We start from the raw sequence: 13,267 nt of genomic DNA on the forward strand, positions 1-13,267 counted from the left end.
GAGAGAGCCACTCATAGGAACTGAAACCTTCAATAGAGGAATGCTAGCACTGCCAGGGAGGTCTGGCAGGAGAGGGATCCAGGGTAATAAATATTCTCTCCTGCCCCCTGATTTCTTGCTGGTGCTTCCTATTGGCTAAACATACCTGTAAGTGAGGGACAAAGGAATCTGGTTGATACAGTCCACAGAAGTCAGCCTCTAAGGGCACAGAGTTGGGCCAAGAAATGCAGAGAGTGGATTCATGCATCAAATGGAAACGGTTTAGCTCACAAGCCCACCCTTTCTGGCTTGAAGTCCATGCTATTTCTATAGTAACACCTTTCCTACTACTAATAATACGTGATACTCACTTTTCTAGACATACCACTTAAGGAATTTTTTTAAAGTTTGCTATTTTCTTTAGAATTGAAAAAATGTTATGTAGATTCTAAGTATTTGATTACCACTATATAACTGCTAGGAATCAAAGAACAGTATTTGAGAGCTGTGATTAAACGTCAAAGACAGTTGAACATTATGGTGATTGTGTAATCTAACCTCACTTTGCTTTTCTGAATTAAAGAAGCAGAGATTAGAAAGGGATATCAGAAGCTAGGAGACAGCAACAGAAGTTAGAAATTAAAGTATACTCTCCTACTTTATTTATTTATTTTTTTACTCTCCTACTTTAGTTGAAGGTTCACCCCCAAAATTTAGGTGTACACTCATGGTTATAGTTTTCACCTAGTCATTTAAGACATGTAGAATGTTTTGCTAATTTAAATTTACATTTTACCAAGAATAATGAGTTTGAATTGAATTATACATATTTAATATGCATAATGTGATTTTTTTTTCAGAAATAGTTGTTGCTGAAAGTGTGGTTGTTATTAAGAAATTACTGCAAATGCAACCCATACAACATGGTGAAATTATTAAACATATGGCCAAACTCTTGGACAGTATCACTGTGAGTACCAATTAAGAGATCTTTGCTTTTTGTACCAATTCAGCTGAATTTTATTCAGTAAATTATAGTTTTGTTAAAATAAACAGACATACTGAAGTATAATGGTGAAGAGAGCTGAACTCTCCTTGTTCTAAGATTCCACACTGTTGTGGAAGGGAATCACAAATCTGAAAAAAGGGAAGGATACAATAAATACTGCAGTATTGGCTTGGAATTGGAGATACCAATGTGAACTTCATGGGTTTTTATATAGATAGCTAGATGTGTCGGAGTGTATATGCATGTATGTGTGTGTCTACACACATTTGTATGTACACATATGAATTTGTACATGAGTATACAAACATCTGTTTCCTAATGCTGTCCTTTAAGAGGGCCTACATGCAATAAAAACCCCAGTACCGCTGAGCACACCTAGTGCCCAGATCTTGGGGTTTTTTTTTTAATTGAGGTATAATTTCATACCATAAAATTCACACTTTTAAGTATATAACTCAGTGGTTTTTGGTATATTCACAAGGTTGTGCAACCATGACCACTCTGTAATTCCAGAACGTTTTCATCATCCCTAAAATCAAGTTCCTAACGTGAAACTCCTGATCCTCCTGTTACTGCAGCCCCTGACAACCACTAATCTGCTTTCTGTCGCTATGGATTTGCTTATTCTGGACATTTCATACAAATGGAATCATATAATAAGTGGCCTTTTCTGTCTGGCTTTTTTCACTTAGAGTGTTTTCAAGCTTCACGCGTGTTGTAGAATGTAGTACTGCATCCCCTTTTATGGTAGACTTTGGTTTTTAAATTCCATTCAGCATTTTTTAAAGGAACCAGGGCTCCTTCGAGAAATGGCTGATTTCTGAGCTAGGGCAAGGAAAGAAGATAATCTTTGAACATCTTGTTGGGCCATAAAAACAAGACAGTGCTCACAGAATGGTAGAGACGTGTCAGAAAGATACAAGAGCCAGCTTAAAGGAGCCCCTACTGGCTAATTTGAGCAACAAAATAAATGATGGTAAAAGGATTATAACCTATTGAATAGGGTAAGAATCTCTGAATCCACACTTGAATGGATGAATTAATGAATGAGTAAGGAGGAAGGGAAGTTCTTCCTTACAATGCAAAAACAACTAATAATTATGGAAGAACAAAGGATGGAATTAGAGGGCTTCCCTGGTGGCGCAGTGGTTGAGAGTCCGCCTGCCGATGCAGGGGACACAGGTTCGTGCCCTGGTCCGGGAAGATCCCACATGCCGCGGAGTGGCCATGGCCGCTGGGCCTGCACATCCGGAGCCTGTGCTCCACAACGGGAGAGGCCACAGCAGTGAGAGGCCCGCGTACTGCAAAAAAAAAAAAAAGGATGGAATTAGAATAGCCATCACAACAGTAATTGATTCACGCGAGAATCATTAACAAATGCTGAAAACTAGGGGGTGAAAACTTGAGTAGTAACAGGATATTTGCATACTTTCAAGGTATAAATAACCTCATAAGTTATTCTTAATTTAAAAGGGCAAATTATTGACTTTTGACTTTACAATGGAGAAGCCTAGTAGACACTACCTGAACCAAATGAACATTGTTATCATTGCCAGAAATGGGATTATGTACCTTCTGATAAGATACACCAAATAGAACTCAGCATCAAGTCTGTTGAATTCCTGCCAAAACTGAATAACTTGAATCTAATCATGAGACAAAACCAAATGAGGGTATTCTACAAAATAATTGTCTTACAGTCTTTAAAAACGCTAATATCATAAAATGGAAAGGAAAACTCAGGAATTTTGCAGGTTAAAAGAGATTAGAAGGATTATGACAACTCTATGTAACATAATTTTGGATTTTCTTTTGCTATAAAGGATTTTATAGGGATAATTGGAAAAATCTCAATAAAATCTTTAGAATAGTTGATAGTATTGGTTCAGTGTTCAGTTTCCTGGTTTTTAAATAATTCTACTGTGTTCATTATATAAGAGCATTCCTTTTTTTAGGTAGTTTACACTGAAGTATTTCAGAGTATTAGGGCATATCTACAACTTTGAGTGATTTGGAAACCAAAATGTGTTTGTATATGTAGAAAGCTAGAGCAAATGTAGTAAAATGTTGACATTTGGGAAATGTGGGTGAAGGGTATTCAGAAATTCCTTTTATTCTTCTTGTAAGTTTTCTATATATCTGAAGTTGTTTAAAAATTAAATTAAATTTAAAAATAAATATTAATTTTTGTTCTGTCACATTACATGTTCTTACATTAATATCGCTATACTTCACTTTGCCCATCACTTTGCCCACCAATATAAAATGGTGAGGGTAAAAGAACCTATGTTATTGAAAGTATTGTGTTAGTTAAGAAATGTAAAGCTCTTAGAACATTGCCTGGCACACAGCACCATGTGTTAGCTGTTATTGTTATTTGTGTCCTATTTCATTCTCTTCTTCCTTTAGAACTAAAGTTTTTGGAAGAATTACCTGAAAAGAATTTTATTTCCTTACCTTCAACTCGTCAACCCATCACAGTCTGATTTTTTTTTTTAACATCTTTATTGGGGTATAATTGCTTTACCACAGTCTGATTTTGACACTCCACTACTTCTACTTTTGCAAGGTCATTGACTATCTCCTTTTATTAAATCCAGTGGATAATTTGCTGTCCACATCTTTCTTGATCTTTCATTAGCATTTGATTTCGCTGACCACTGCTTCCCTTTTGAGACATTCTCTCCATTGCTTCTGTCTGGTTTTTCTTCAAACTCTTCTCCATTGTGTTTGGCTTTTGCTCTGCCTGTCCCTTGAATGTTGATTAGTTTGACAGCTAATGTTCCTAACTAGAGGGGTTGTAGTTTAAGGAGGGGGCAGTATATTACAGCCAGCCCTCATATTCGTAAGTTTTGCATCCACAGACTCAACCAACCGGGGGTGGAAATTTTGATCCAGGTTGGTTGAATCTGCATATGCAAAACCTGCGACTGTATGTTTTTTGGAAAAAAAAAAAAATCTGCGTGTAAGTGGACCCATGCAGCTCAAACCCGTGTTGTGCAAGGGTCACCCTTCTTCCTTGTTTGAAGATGGGGTAATCTATACTCAGAGTCTGTTCAGAGGGATCATATTTGTGTAGTTAAAGGTAATAGATGGCTAGGTTTGGAGCGTACTAGTCAGGACCAATTTTTAATCTCTCTAGTGGCAAAGTTTTCTTTCCTTCAGAGTGTTATTAAAGCTTGCAGGGCAGTTACACATTTATCTTAAAGCTAAGAATAATACTCACAGGGTCACTTAGCATCTGATCTTCTACCACATTCTCACCACTGTTCTTTGTCTTCATATCTACTGTTATTGTTGATTAATCATCAAAGTCAGGACTTATTACAAAGACTGTGTATGAGAGGCTAAGAGAGTGGATTTGAAAACCAGATGAGTTGTGTTCAAATTTAGTCTCTGCCTTTTACTAGCTTTGTGATCTTAAGCAATACTTGACTTCTCCCTGCTCTAGTTTTCTTCTCTGTAAAATGGGAACCGTAGTACTAATAACTATAGATCTGTTGCGAGGAATAAACGAGTAACATATTTGAAACACTTAAAACAGAGCTTTGTGTAAGCTGTAATTATGATCGTGGCTATATTTAAAGTTTTTGAGGAAGACGGACTTAATGATAAGGTTTGAATTTAGTAAGCATCCTTGTTGCTTCAATTCTATTTTACTAATTTATTTAACATAACTCCTGTAGTGCTAATCATATGCCAGGCACTATTCTAAGCACCTTAAAAATATAAATCATTAATTTTAATAACAACTCTGAAAGGTACGTTCTATTCTGTATATTTTACATAAAAGAAAATTGAGGCACAGAGAGGTTAACTAACTTGCCTAAGGTCACATAGCTAGTAGGTCTGCTTTCTTAACCAATACATCATGCTGTATCTGTTTTCCATTTCTAGTCTCTCTTTTTTGTATTCAATTCACTTGCCTACTCACTGACCTGGCCAGGACTTTATTGTTGTTTCCTTTTGATTCCCCTAAATCATTGAGAAATTAGGCATTAGATTAGTCCATATTTGCCTATACGTGGAACAAATGTTTGACATTATTTGTCAGTGATCTATTGATGGGAGATAAGAGGGTAAAATCTTTTCCTCAAGTCTACTGAGATAGACATCCAGCGTCCCTGTGTACCAGGCATCAAATTTCAGTAGTATTTTTAATCATTGTAACAATCACAAATACTCCTACAGGTATTTAGATACCTTTTAGACAAGTGTTACATCATCTAGTAAGAACCACTTTTCTAAGCAAGAACTAGTGAACCACAGCAGTGAACTCTAGTTTGGGGAAATCAAAGAATAGAGATACACAAATATATGTATATATTTATACACATAGTTAGAATGTATAAAGATAGACTAGGAATGTCTAACAAAAGTGCTGAGAACTCTTGAAAAAGAAGGGCCACAATATAAGGGAAATTCTAATAATCTGGAACTAAAAATATTGAACAATCTTAGAAAATCTAGGGGTAGGGTGGGATTGGGGTGGAATAAATGTGTTTTGAAGGTCTCATGGGAGGAAGAGAGGGGAGAGAAGTGAAATTATTTTCATATTCTCATCTTGTGTTTAAAAAGTAGTAAGGTGCCCCCCACCTCCTGGCACACCGGCCTGTCTCCCCTCCCCATCCCCGACGGGCAGGCGGGCTGCCTGAGGAAGGGGGAGGGGAGGGCTGGGCCGGCCAGCGGGCAGACGAGGATGCGGAGTTTCTGCATGGCCCCCAGCTGCACGTGGAAGAGCACGCAGTCGGACCTGGCCTTTTTCAGGTTCCCGCGGGATCCAGCCAGATGCTAGAAGTTAGTGGAGAATTGTAGGAGAGCCGACTTAGAAGTTAAAACGCCTGATCAACTAATTTAACATTACCGATTGTGTGCCAAACACTTTGAGACTTATATGATCCGTAGAACTAGTCCTTACAGGGCAGTTCTTCGAGATAATGCAATACCAACAATATTTGATCTTACCAACCATTTGAATAATCCACACAGACACAGAAAAAACGAATAAAAGAATTGAGTGAAGATGAAATCAGGACACTGAAACAGAAGAAAATTGATGAAACTTCTGAACAGGAACCAAAACATAAGGAAATAAACAACAGCAATGCTCAGGACCCCAGTGCAGAAGAAGGGGGTGAAGAGCAGGATGAAGACATTTTACCTTTAACCCTTGAAGAGAAGGAAAACAAAGAATACTTAAAATCTTTATTTGAAATTTTAATTCTTATGGGGAAACAGAACATACCTCTGGATGGACATGAAGCTGATGAAATCCCAGAAGGTCTCTTTACTCCTGATAACCTTCAGGCACTGCTGGAGTGCCGGATCAGTTCTGGTGAAGAGGTTCTGAGAAAGCGCTTTGAGACAATGGCAGTTAACACATTGTTCTGTTTGAAAACACAGCAAAAACAGATGCTAGAGATCTGTGAGAGCTGCATTCGGGAAGAAACCCTCAGGGAAGTGAGACTCTCACTTCTTTTCCATCGTCACTGATGATGTGGTGGACATAGCAGAGGAAGAGCACCTGTCTGTGTTGGTGAGGTTTGTTGACGAAGCTCACAACCTGAGAGAGGAATTTGTGGGCTTCCTGCCTTATGAAGCCGATGCAGAAATTTTGGCTGTGAAATTTCACACTACGATAACTGAGAAGTGGGGATTCAACATGGAGTACTGTCGTGGCCAGGCTTACATTGTGTCCGGTGGATTTTCTTCCAAAGTGAAAGTTGTTGCTTCTAGACTTTTAGAGAAATATCCCCAAGCTATCTACACACTCTGCTCTTCCTGTGCCTTAAATATGTGGTTGGCAAAATCAGTGCCTGTTACGGGAGTGTCTGTCGCATTAGGAACAATTGAGGAAGTTTGTTCTTTTTTCCATCAGTCACCACAACTGCTTTTAGAGCTTTACAATGTAATTTCTGTCCTCTTTCAGAACAGTGAAGAAAGGGGCAAAGAACTGAAGGAAATTTGCTATTCTCAGTGGACAGGCAGGCATGATGCGTTTGGAATCTTAGTGGACCTCCTACCAGCACTTGTTTCGTGTTTAGATGGTATAATTAGTGACACAAATGGAATAACTGTATAGCTGGCCAAGCGTTTGTACTCTGTAGTGCGGTAACAGATTTTGATTTCATTGTTACCATTGTTGTTCTTAAAAATGTTCTATCTTTTACAAGAACCTTTGGGAAAAATCTTCAGGGGCAAACCTCTGATGCCTTCTTTGCAGCCAGTAGTTTGACTGCAGTGCTGCATTCACTAAATGAAGTGATGGAAAATATCGAAGTTTATCATGAATTTTAGTTTGAGGAAGCCACAAATTTGGCAACCAAACTTGATATTCAGATGAAACTCCCAGGGAAATTTCGCAGAGCTCAGTACAGTAACCTGAAATCTCAGCTAACCTCTGCGAGTTACTATAAACTCTTAAGTGTTCCAACAGTGAAACACATTATTCAGGAACTGAAAGATATATTCTCAGAACAGCACCTCAAAGCTCTTAAATGCTTATCTCTGGTACCCTCTGTCATGGGACAGCTCAAATTCAATACATCAGAGGAGCATGATGCATTGTTGGAGAATCAAGTGGAAACACAGAGGGAAACATATAGAACTTCCATCCACTATTTATGAAGCCCTTCATCTGCCAGACATCGAGTTTTTCCCTAATGTTTATGCATTGCTGAAGGTCCTATGTATTCTTCCTGTGACAAAGGTTGAGAATGAATGCTATGAAAATGGGCGAAATCATCTCAAAGCATACCTGAGGAACACTTTGACAGACCAAAGGTCAAGTAACTTGGCTTTGCTTAACATAAATTTTGATATAAAACACGATTTGGATTTAATGGTGGATACATATATCAAACTCTATACAAGTAAGTCAGAGCTCCCTACAGATAATTCAGAAACCATTGAAAATACCTAAGAGACTTTTAAAATAGGCTTTCTCTTATATTTGATATTTGAAAAAATCTGTCAGAAATTTGAAAATATCTTACAGAAAAGTTGTAAGGTGTACGTAGGCCACTTAATCACTGAATATCTTGATCTGTAGGCCTCCCATTGAGTACATTAGTCATTGATAATCCGCCTGTTTAAATGGCCCGTTTGAACTCCCATGCTTTGGAGACCTAACTGTTCTTCCAGAAGATAGCATTGAAAGTACCACGTTACACTCTGTGTGATCTCTGCTAACGGCACTTTGGAATTGTATTAGTTAAGTCATTTTAGACATAATATTTATCGCTGTGGATCCAGTTGTCAGGGATTGAGTTATCAGTTCTTTGAAGAAATAAATTTTGAGGAGGTATGGGAGGAAGGAATACATTTTATAAAATGTTACAATGACTGACCTTTGAATGGTAGGAGTTTTAAGTATGATGTTAAAAATCCGTAAGGGACAGTTAAGAAAATTATCAGACTGTAAGAGAAATGTGTGAGCTCACCAAACAAGAATTTCAGTGTAGATTCTGTCTTTATCAAATGAAGTTAAAGGAACAAATTATAGTTAAAGTTTGAATGGAAGAGCCTGCCATTGTTGTTCCACATCTGGTTGTTGCTGTTTACATTCTATTCCTTTATTGAGCCTACATCCTCATAAGCTTTTTGAACACTTCTGTTTCATGGGCAGGACAGGATCAGAGGCCATGGATACTGACAACCAATTTGTTTGTTTTCTTGGTTTTTTTCCAAGACTGTATCTACTGCCTCATCTTGATTTACAAGCAAAACCTAGAAAAACTACAAAAATAAGTGTTTTGTAGTTTATCTAGGAATAATACAGAAAATATTGCTGTTATTTTTGGTGAAGAAAATCAATTTTGTATAGTTTATTTCAACCTAAATAAAATGTGAATTTTGTTTAAAAAATAGTAAGGTGAAAATAGCTTATCTTAGGGTGAAAACAGTGGGTTTTGATAGGGAAAACAGTTAATTCCTTGTGTATAAAGAATGATGGAGAAATGTGTGTCTGGTTATGAGAAAGAAATAGGAATGTGGAGTTCTGTATTCCCCATCATCTTGTGCAGAATTTAGTTAAAACTTGTGCTTTTAAGCTTGTTCTGCTCTTGTTAGAAAGGAAGACGCAAAGGCAAGGGAGTGTTAGGGCTTTCAGGAGAATGCAGCTGCTTATACATGAAACCTGTGGCAGCATATACGACCCATATCAAGCAAACCACAGACTTTCTTGGAAGAAGAATTTGTTGTATTTGATTACGTCCCTGTATGGGGCTCAGGAAAATGTTTGTTTGCATCGACTTTCTCTACGGCAGTTGTTGGAATATTAGCCAAGTACATACTTTCTTACAAATCTATATAGCAAAGCTTGTTTTTCTGTTTTTGTCAGATAGAAGATAACTATTAGTGGAATACAAAATATGGTGGGAATTCCAAATTCACAAAAGGAAAAAAAGAAAAGCAAAATGTAAAGTAAATAATAAATTTTTAAAAATTAAAATGGAACAGTTAAAATCAAGAAGTAAGATGGAAGAGTAAAAATCAAATACATCCTACTCTGAATATGAATGGATGGCATTCTGTCCTTAGAAGACAGACTTTCAAATTGGAATGAAAAACAAAAGCCAGACTGAGGCCATTTATAATTAAAACACCATAATCAAAGTGATAAAGGTTGAAAATGAGAAAGTAGGGAAAGAGACATTAAGTGAATACCAACAAGAATTTAAAATTAATTAAAGTCTTTTAACAGGATAAAATGGAACATCATAAAATGAAAAAAAGGCCCAATTTACAAAGAAATTAAGAAACATAAACCTATGTGCATAAAAAATATGGCAACCAAATAAATATGTAAATGAAAAATCTATTGGAAATGCAAGGAGAAATAGATAAAATACAGTTTTGGTGGGTGACTTTAATATGCTTGTCTCGAATTAGATATACCTCATAGATTTTTAAGTAAGATGTAGATGTAAGGACATAGAGACATTAAATAACAGAATCAATACTTGATATAGTAAATATAGCTAAAATCTTATATCTCTTGAACAGATAATACCCACTTTTATGGATGTATCCATAGAACATTTACAAAAAATCATTTACTTAGACATAAAGTAAACTTAAAGCTTTTATATTTTTTAACCCTAAGCAATAACATAAGAATTAAATATTTTAAAATGGTACCAGAGCAGTTGTGAAGCAAGAAATACACTTTTTTTTTTTTTTTTTTTTTTTTTTGCGGTACATAGGCCTCTCACTGTTGTGGCCTCTCCCGTTGCGGAGCACGGGCTCCAGACGCGCAGGCTCAGTGGCCCTGGCTCACGGGCCTAGCCGCTCCGCTGCATGTGGGATCTTCCCAGACCGGGGCATGAACCCGTGTCCCTTGCATCGGCAGGCGGACTCTCAACCACTGCGCCACCAGGGAAGCCCAGAAGTACACTTTCAAATTAAAGTTTAAAGAAAAAAAATACAGGCTTTCCAAAAAGCACAGAAAAAGAAAATACTTTATTTCAAAATGTGTGGGGCATGGCTAAAGCTATAACTGTCACCATTTTTAAAGTAAATAGACCAAAAATAAAAGAATTTGATATTTGTCCTGAGACATCTGAAAAATAACAGTGAAAGAAAGCATAGAAACCTAAGAGGGATCAGAGATGATTGTGTAAAATGGAATACCAAATAAAGATAGTTGAAATTGATCAATACATCTTAAATGTGGTCCCTTGGAAAGACAATAAAGTAGAAAACCCCTCCTGATTCTGATAAGGCGGAGAGAAGGCAAAAGTAGACAAATTGGGACTGTGACATAGAAGAGATTAAAATAATTATAAGAAAAACTGTATGCAGTTCTGTAGCAAAAAACCCCAAACTTTTGGAGAATGAAAAGGTGATGAGTTTTTACCGTTAACATACCTCAGGAAGCTGAAGTGCTTGAAGTGGGACAAGGAAGAAAGAAGCAAGATGGTTTGTGAGACACAACCCTAAAAATGGCCAGGGATTGGCGGCACAAGTTACTCCAGAAGAATGTGGTGAGGGGTGTAGCCAACAACAGCTTCAAATCAGAAGTGAATCGCCAGAATCTCTGCTCCAGTCAAGAGACCTATTCACAGAACAATGGCCATGTGGGAAAGAAAGTGGGCTTTATTAATCTGACCAAGCACTTGAGGACCTTTAAATGTGGGCACGTGATTCTAACATGAAGCCTGAGAGCCTTAAATGAGACCCCTTTCTTACTGAATCTCTGCCTATTTGACCTAAATCCTAGACGCCTTGGATTTTAGAAAAAGCCAACCTGACCAGTGTCAGAGGACAAGAGGACACTATTGAGCATGTTTTCCCTCAGTACCTAAGCCACTTTATCAGGACGAAATCCTGGGCTCATGTACCCTCTGAGAGGAGGAGGAACCGAGATGACAGCTAGACCTCTTCCCACCGTGACCACCTTACTTATCCATAAAACCAGAGGTAAAAGGCAGTGGGAAAATGCCCCATGTTCATAAGTGTGGGAATAGTCAAGAAGATGGCCTAGATCTGCCCTGAAAACAAAGGCTCGCTCTGGGGAAGCTGCAGGAGGCCTTAAGGGAGCCGTTGCACAGTGTGGCAAAGGAATAGGTGCAAAGGAATAAACTTTTATTTGATTAATGAGTAAATGAAGCTCATTGATGTGAAATTGTTTGTCTCCATGATATATGTGATCAGTCAGGAACCGGAACCAGTCTTCTTGCCTTGCTGACCAGTATTCTTCCTAGAATATAGCGCACTCATTGTCTCTGCCCAGTGCCCATGGCGAACTCTCAATCTAGACTTGGAGTTCCAGTCCTAGTTGCATCACTGACAAGCTGTGAGATGTTGGGCAAGTTTCTTATTTCGTTTGTGCCCCAGTTTCCTCATATATCAAGTGGGGATAATGGTAGAGTCTACTTCATAGGGCTTTTGTGATAACTGATTGAGAAAACAGGTAAGGTACTTAAAAACGATGCCGGTAAAACATGGTGGGAACTCATTAGATGTTAGCTATGTAATTTTTTAAAAAAGAGAACACAGATTTTATTGTATTCAAGACTTTGATTCCATTTGTTATGTAAGTGGCATAATTGAAAATCTGAAAACTAAAATTTAAATTAATTCTGTATTTAAAATTCATTTATATTGAATAATTTATGTTGATAGGGCACTCAACTGTCCTGATTGTGAATATTTTATCCTTCGGAGTATCCTTCATTTGTAGTAAATACTACTTTGGGAGCAAAGTTCTTCTAGAATAAAATGCACACTACCTGAGGATTGTTCTAAGAGGATTTCACATTATCTTTAATGGGACAGGCGAGGGTTTCACATTATAAAAGAAGAGTTGAAAGATGTTATTTGGTAGACTACTGAGCGATACTGAAGTAGCGCCTTAGCTTTATGTACTCTGTGCCCAGCTACCTCATGAGCGCCTGCCATTTCACAAGTTAACTACACTTGCCCTGCCATCCCCACTTAATCCACACTCAGGTTTTCATGCATATTGAGTCCACATGCAGAATATTGGGTCTGATGTGCTGTTTGCATGCAGTTTGTTTAGATGTCTACTGATTTTGCATTTGACAAATTTAAATAAACAAAATCGATGTTTTTGCAGGATTTACTTTACACTGTTGCATTGTGCAGTGAGCTGGTATTGTAACACAATAGCTTTTAAATTGAACTGCTTACAGAGTGATCTGTAAAATCTTTCTAGATGTCTTTCTCTAACTGTTGTGGTCAGCTAGCAAACATTATTTGTTTTTGCAGGCAAGTTAATGGGTTAAAATGGCAGTGGAAACTGCCTTCTGGTAGAAGGTTTAAAAAGTGCACTTAACCACTTGCTCAGGGCATTTAGAATAAAGAATCAGGCAAAGTCATTTACAATCCAGTTTGTCTTCAAAAATATTGAAAAAAAAGGTTCATAATGAAAGTATTATATGCATACATGTGTGTTATTAGTTTGGCCTTAGTTCCGTGTTCCGTGTTCCTATTTGTTCTGTTTGAAAAGACTGTGAAGGACAAAAAGTGACTAATTTTCTTATTGCTCTTTTTTCAGTTGCTTCAAATCTTTGAAAGTAGTGGCCACGGATTCATAGTATCAGTGGTGTACAAATAAGAGTCTTATAACTTAATTGGGAGAGAAAGGCAGGGCTGAAATTTGAAAATCTTATTCTGATTCCAGCCAAATGCACAAAAACATTGGGTTTGTCAGTTTTCTAAGCTTTCTAATGTCATCATGGAAAGATTGGTATTAGTATATTTATAGTGATATTATTTCCTGTTGTGAAGAAGTTTTCTTTGTGTGTGTGTGTG

The 13,267-nt window shown here is 37.4% G+C and overlaps 1 protein-coding gene across 2 annotated transcripts in view; it reads left to right on the forward strand.

The window, feature by feature from the left end:
- Positions 1-13,267, forward strand: part of AP3B1 (adaptor related protein complex 3 subunit beta 1) — a 273,819-nt gene that overhangs the window by 134,166 nt on the left and 126,386 nt on the right. For both annotated transcript variants that reach the window (XM_082835235.1, XM_082835236.1), the window contains exon 14: positions 840-949. In XM_082835235.1, the coding sequence (XP_082691361.1) occupies positions 840-949 (110 nt within the window). The remainder of the gene's footprint in view (positions 1-839; positions 950-13,267) is intronic.

Source organism: Leucopleurus acutus (genome assembly GCF_964270905.1).
Source record: "Leucopleurus acutus genome assembly, chromosome: 3".
Lineage (NCBI taxonomy): Eukaryota > Metazoa > Chordata > Mammalia > Artiodactyla > Delphinidae > Leucopleurus > Leucopleurus acutus.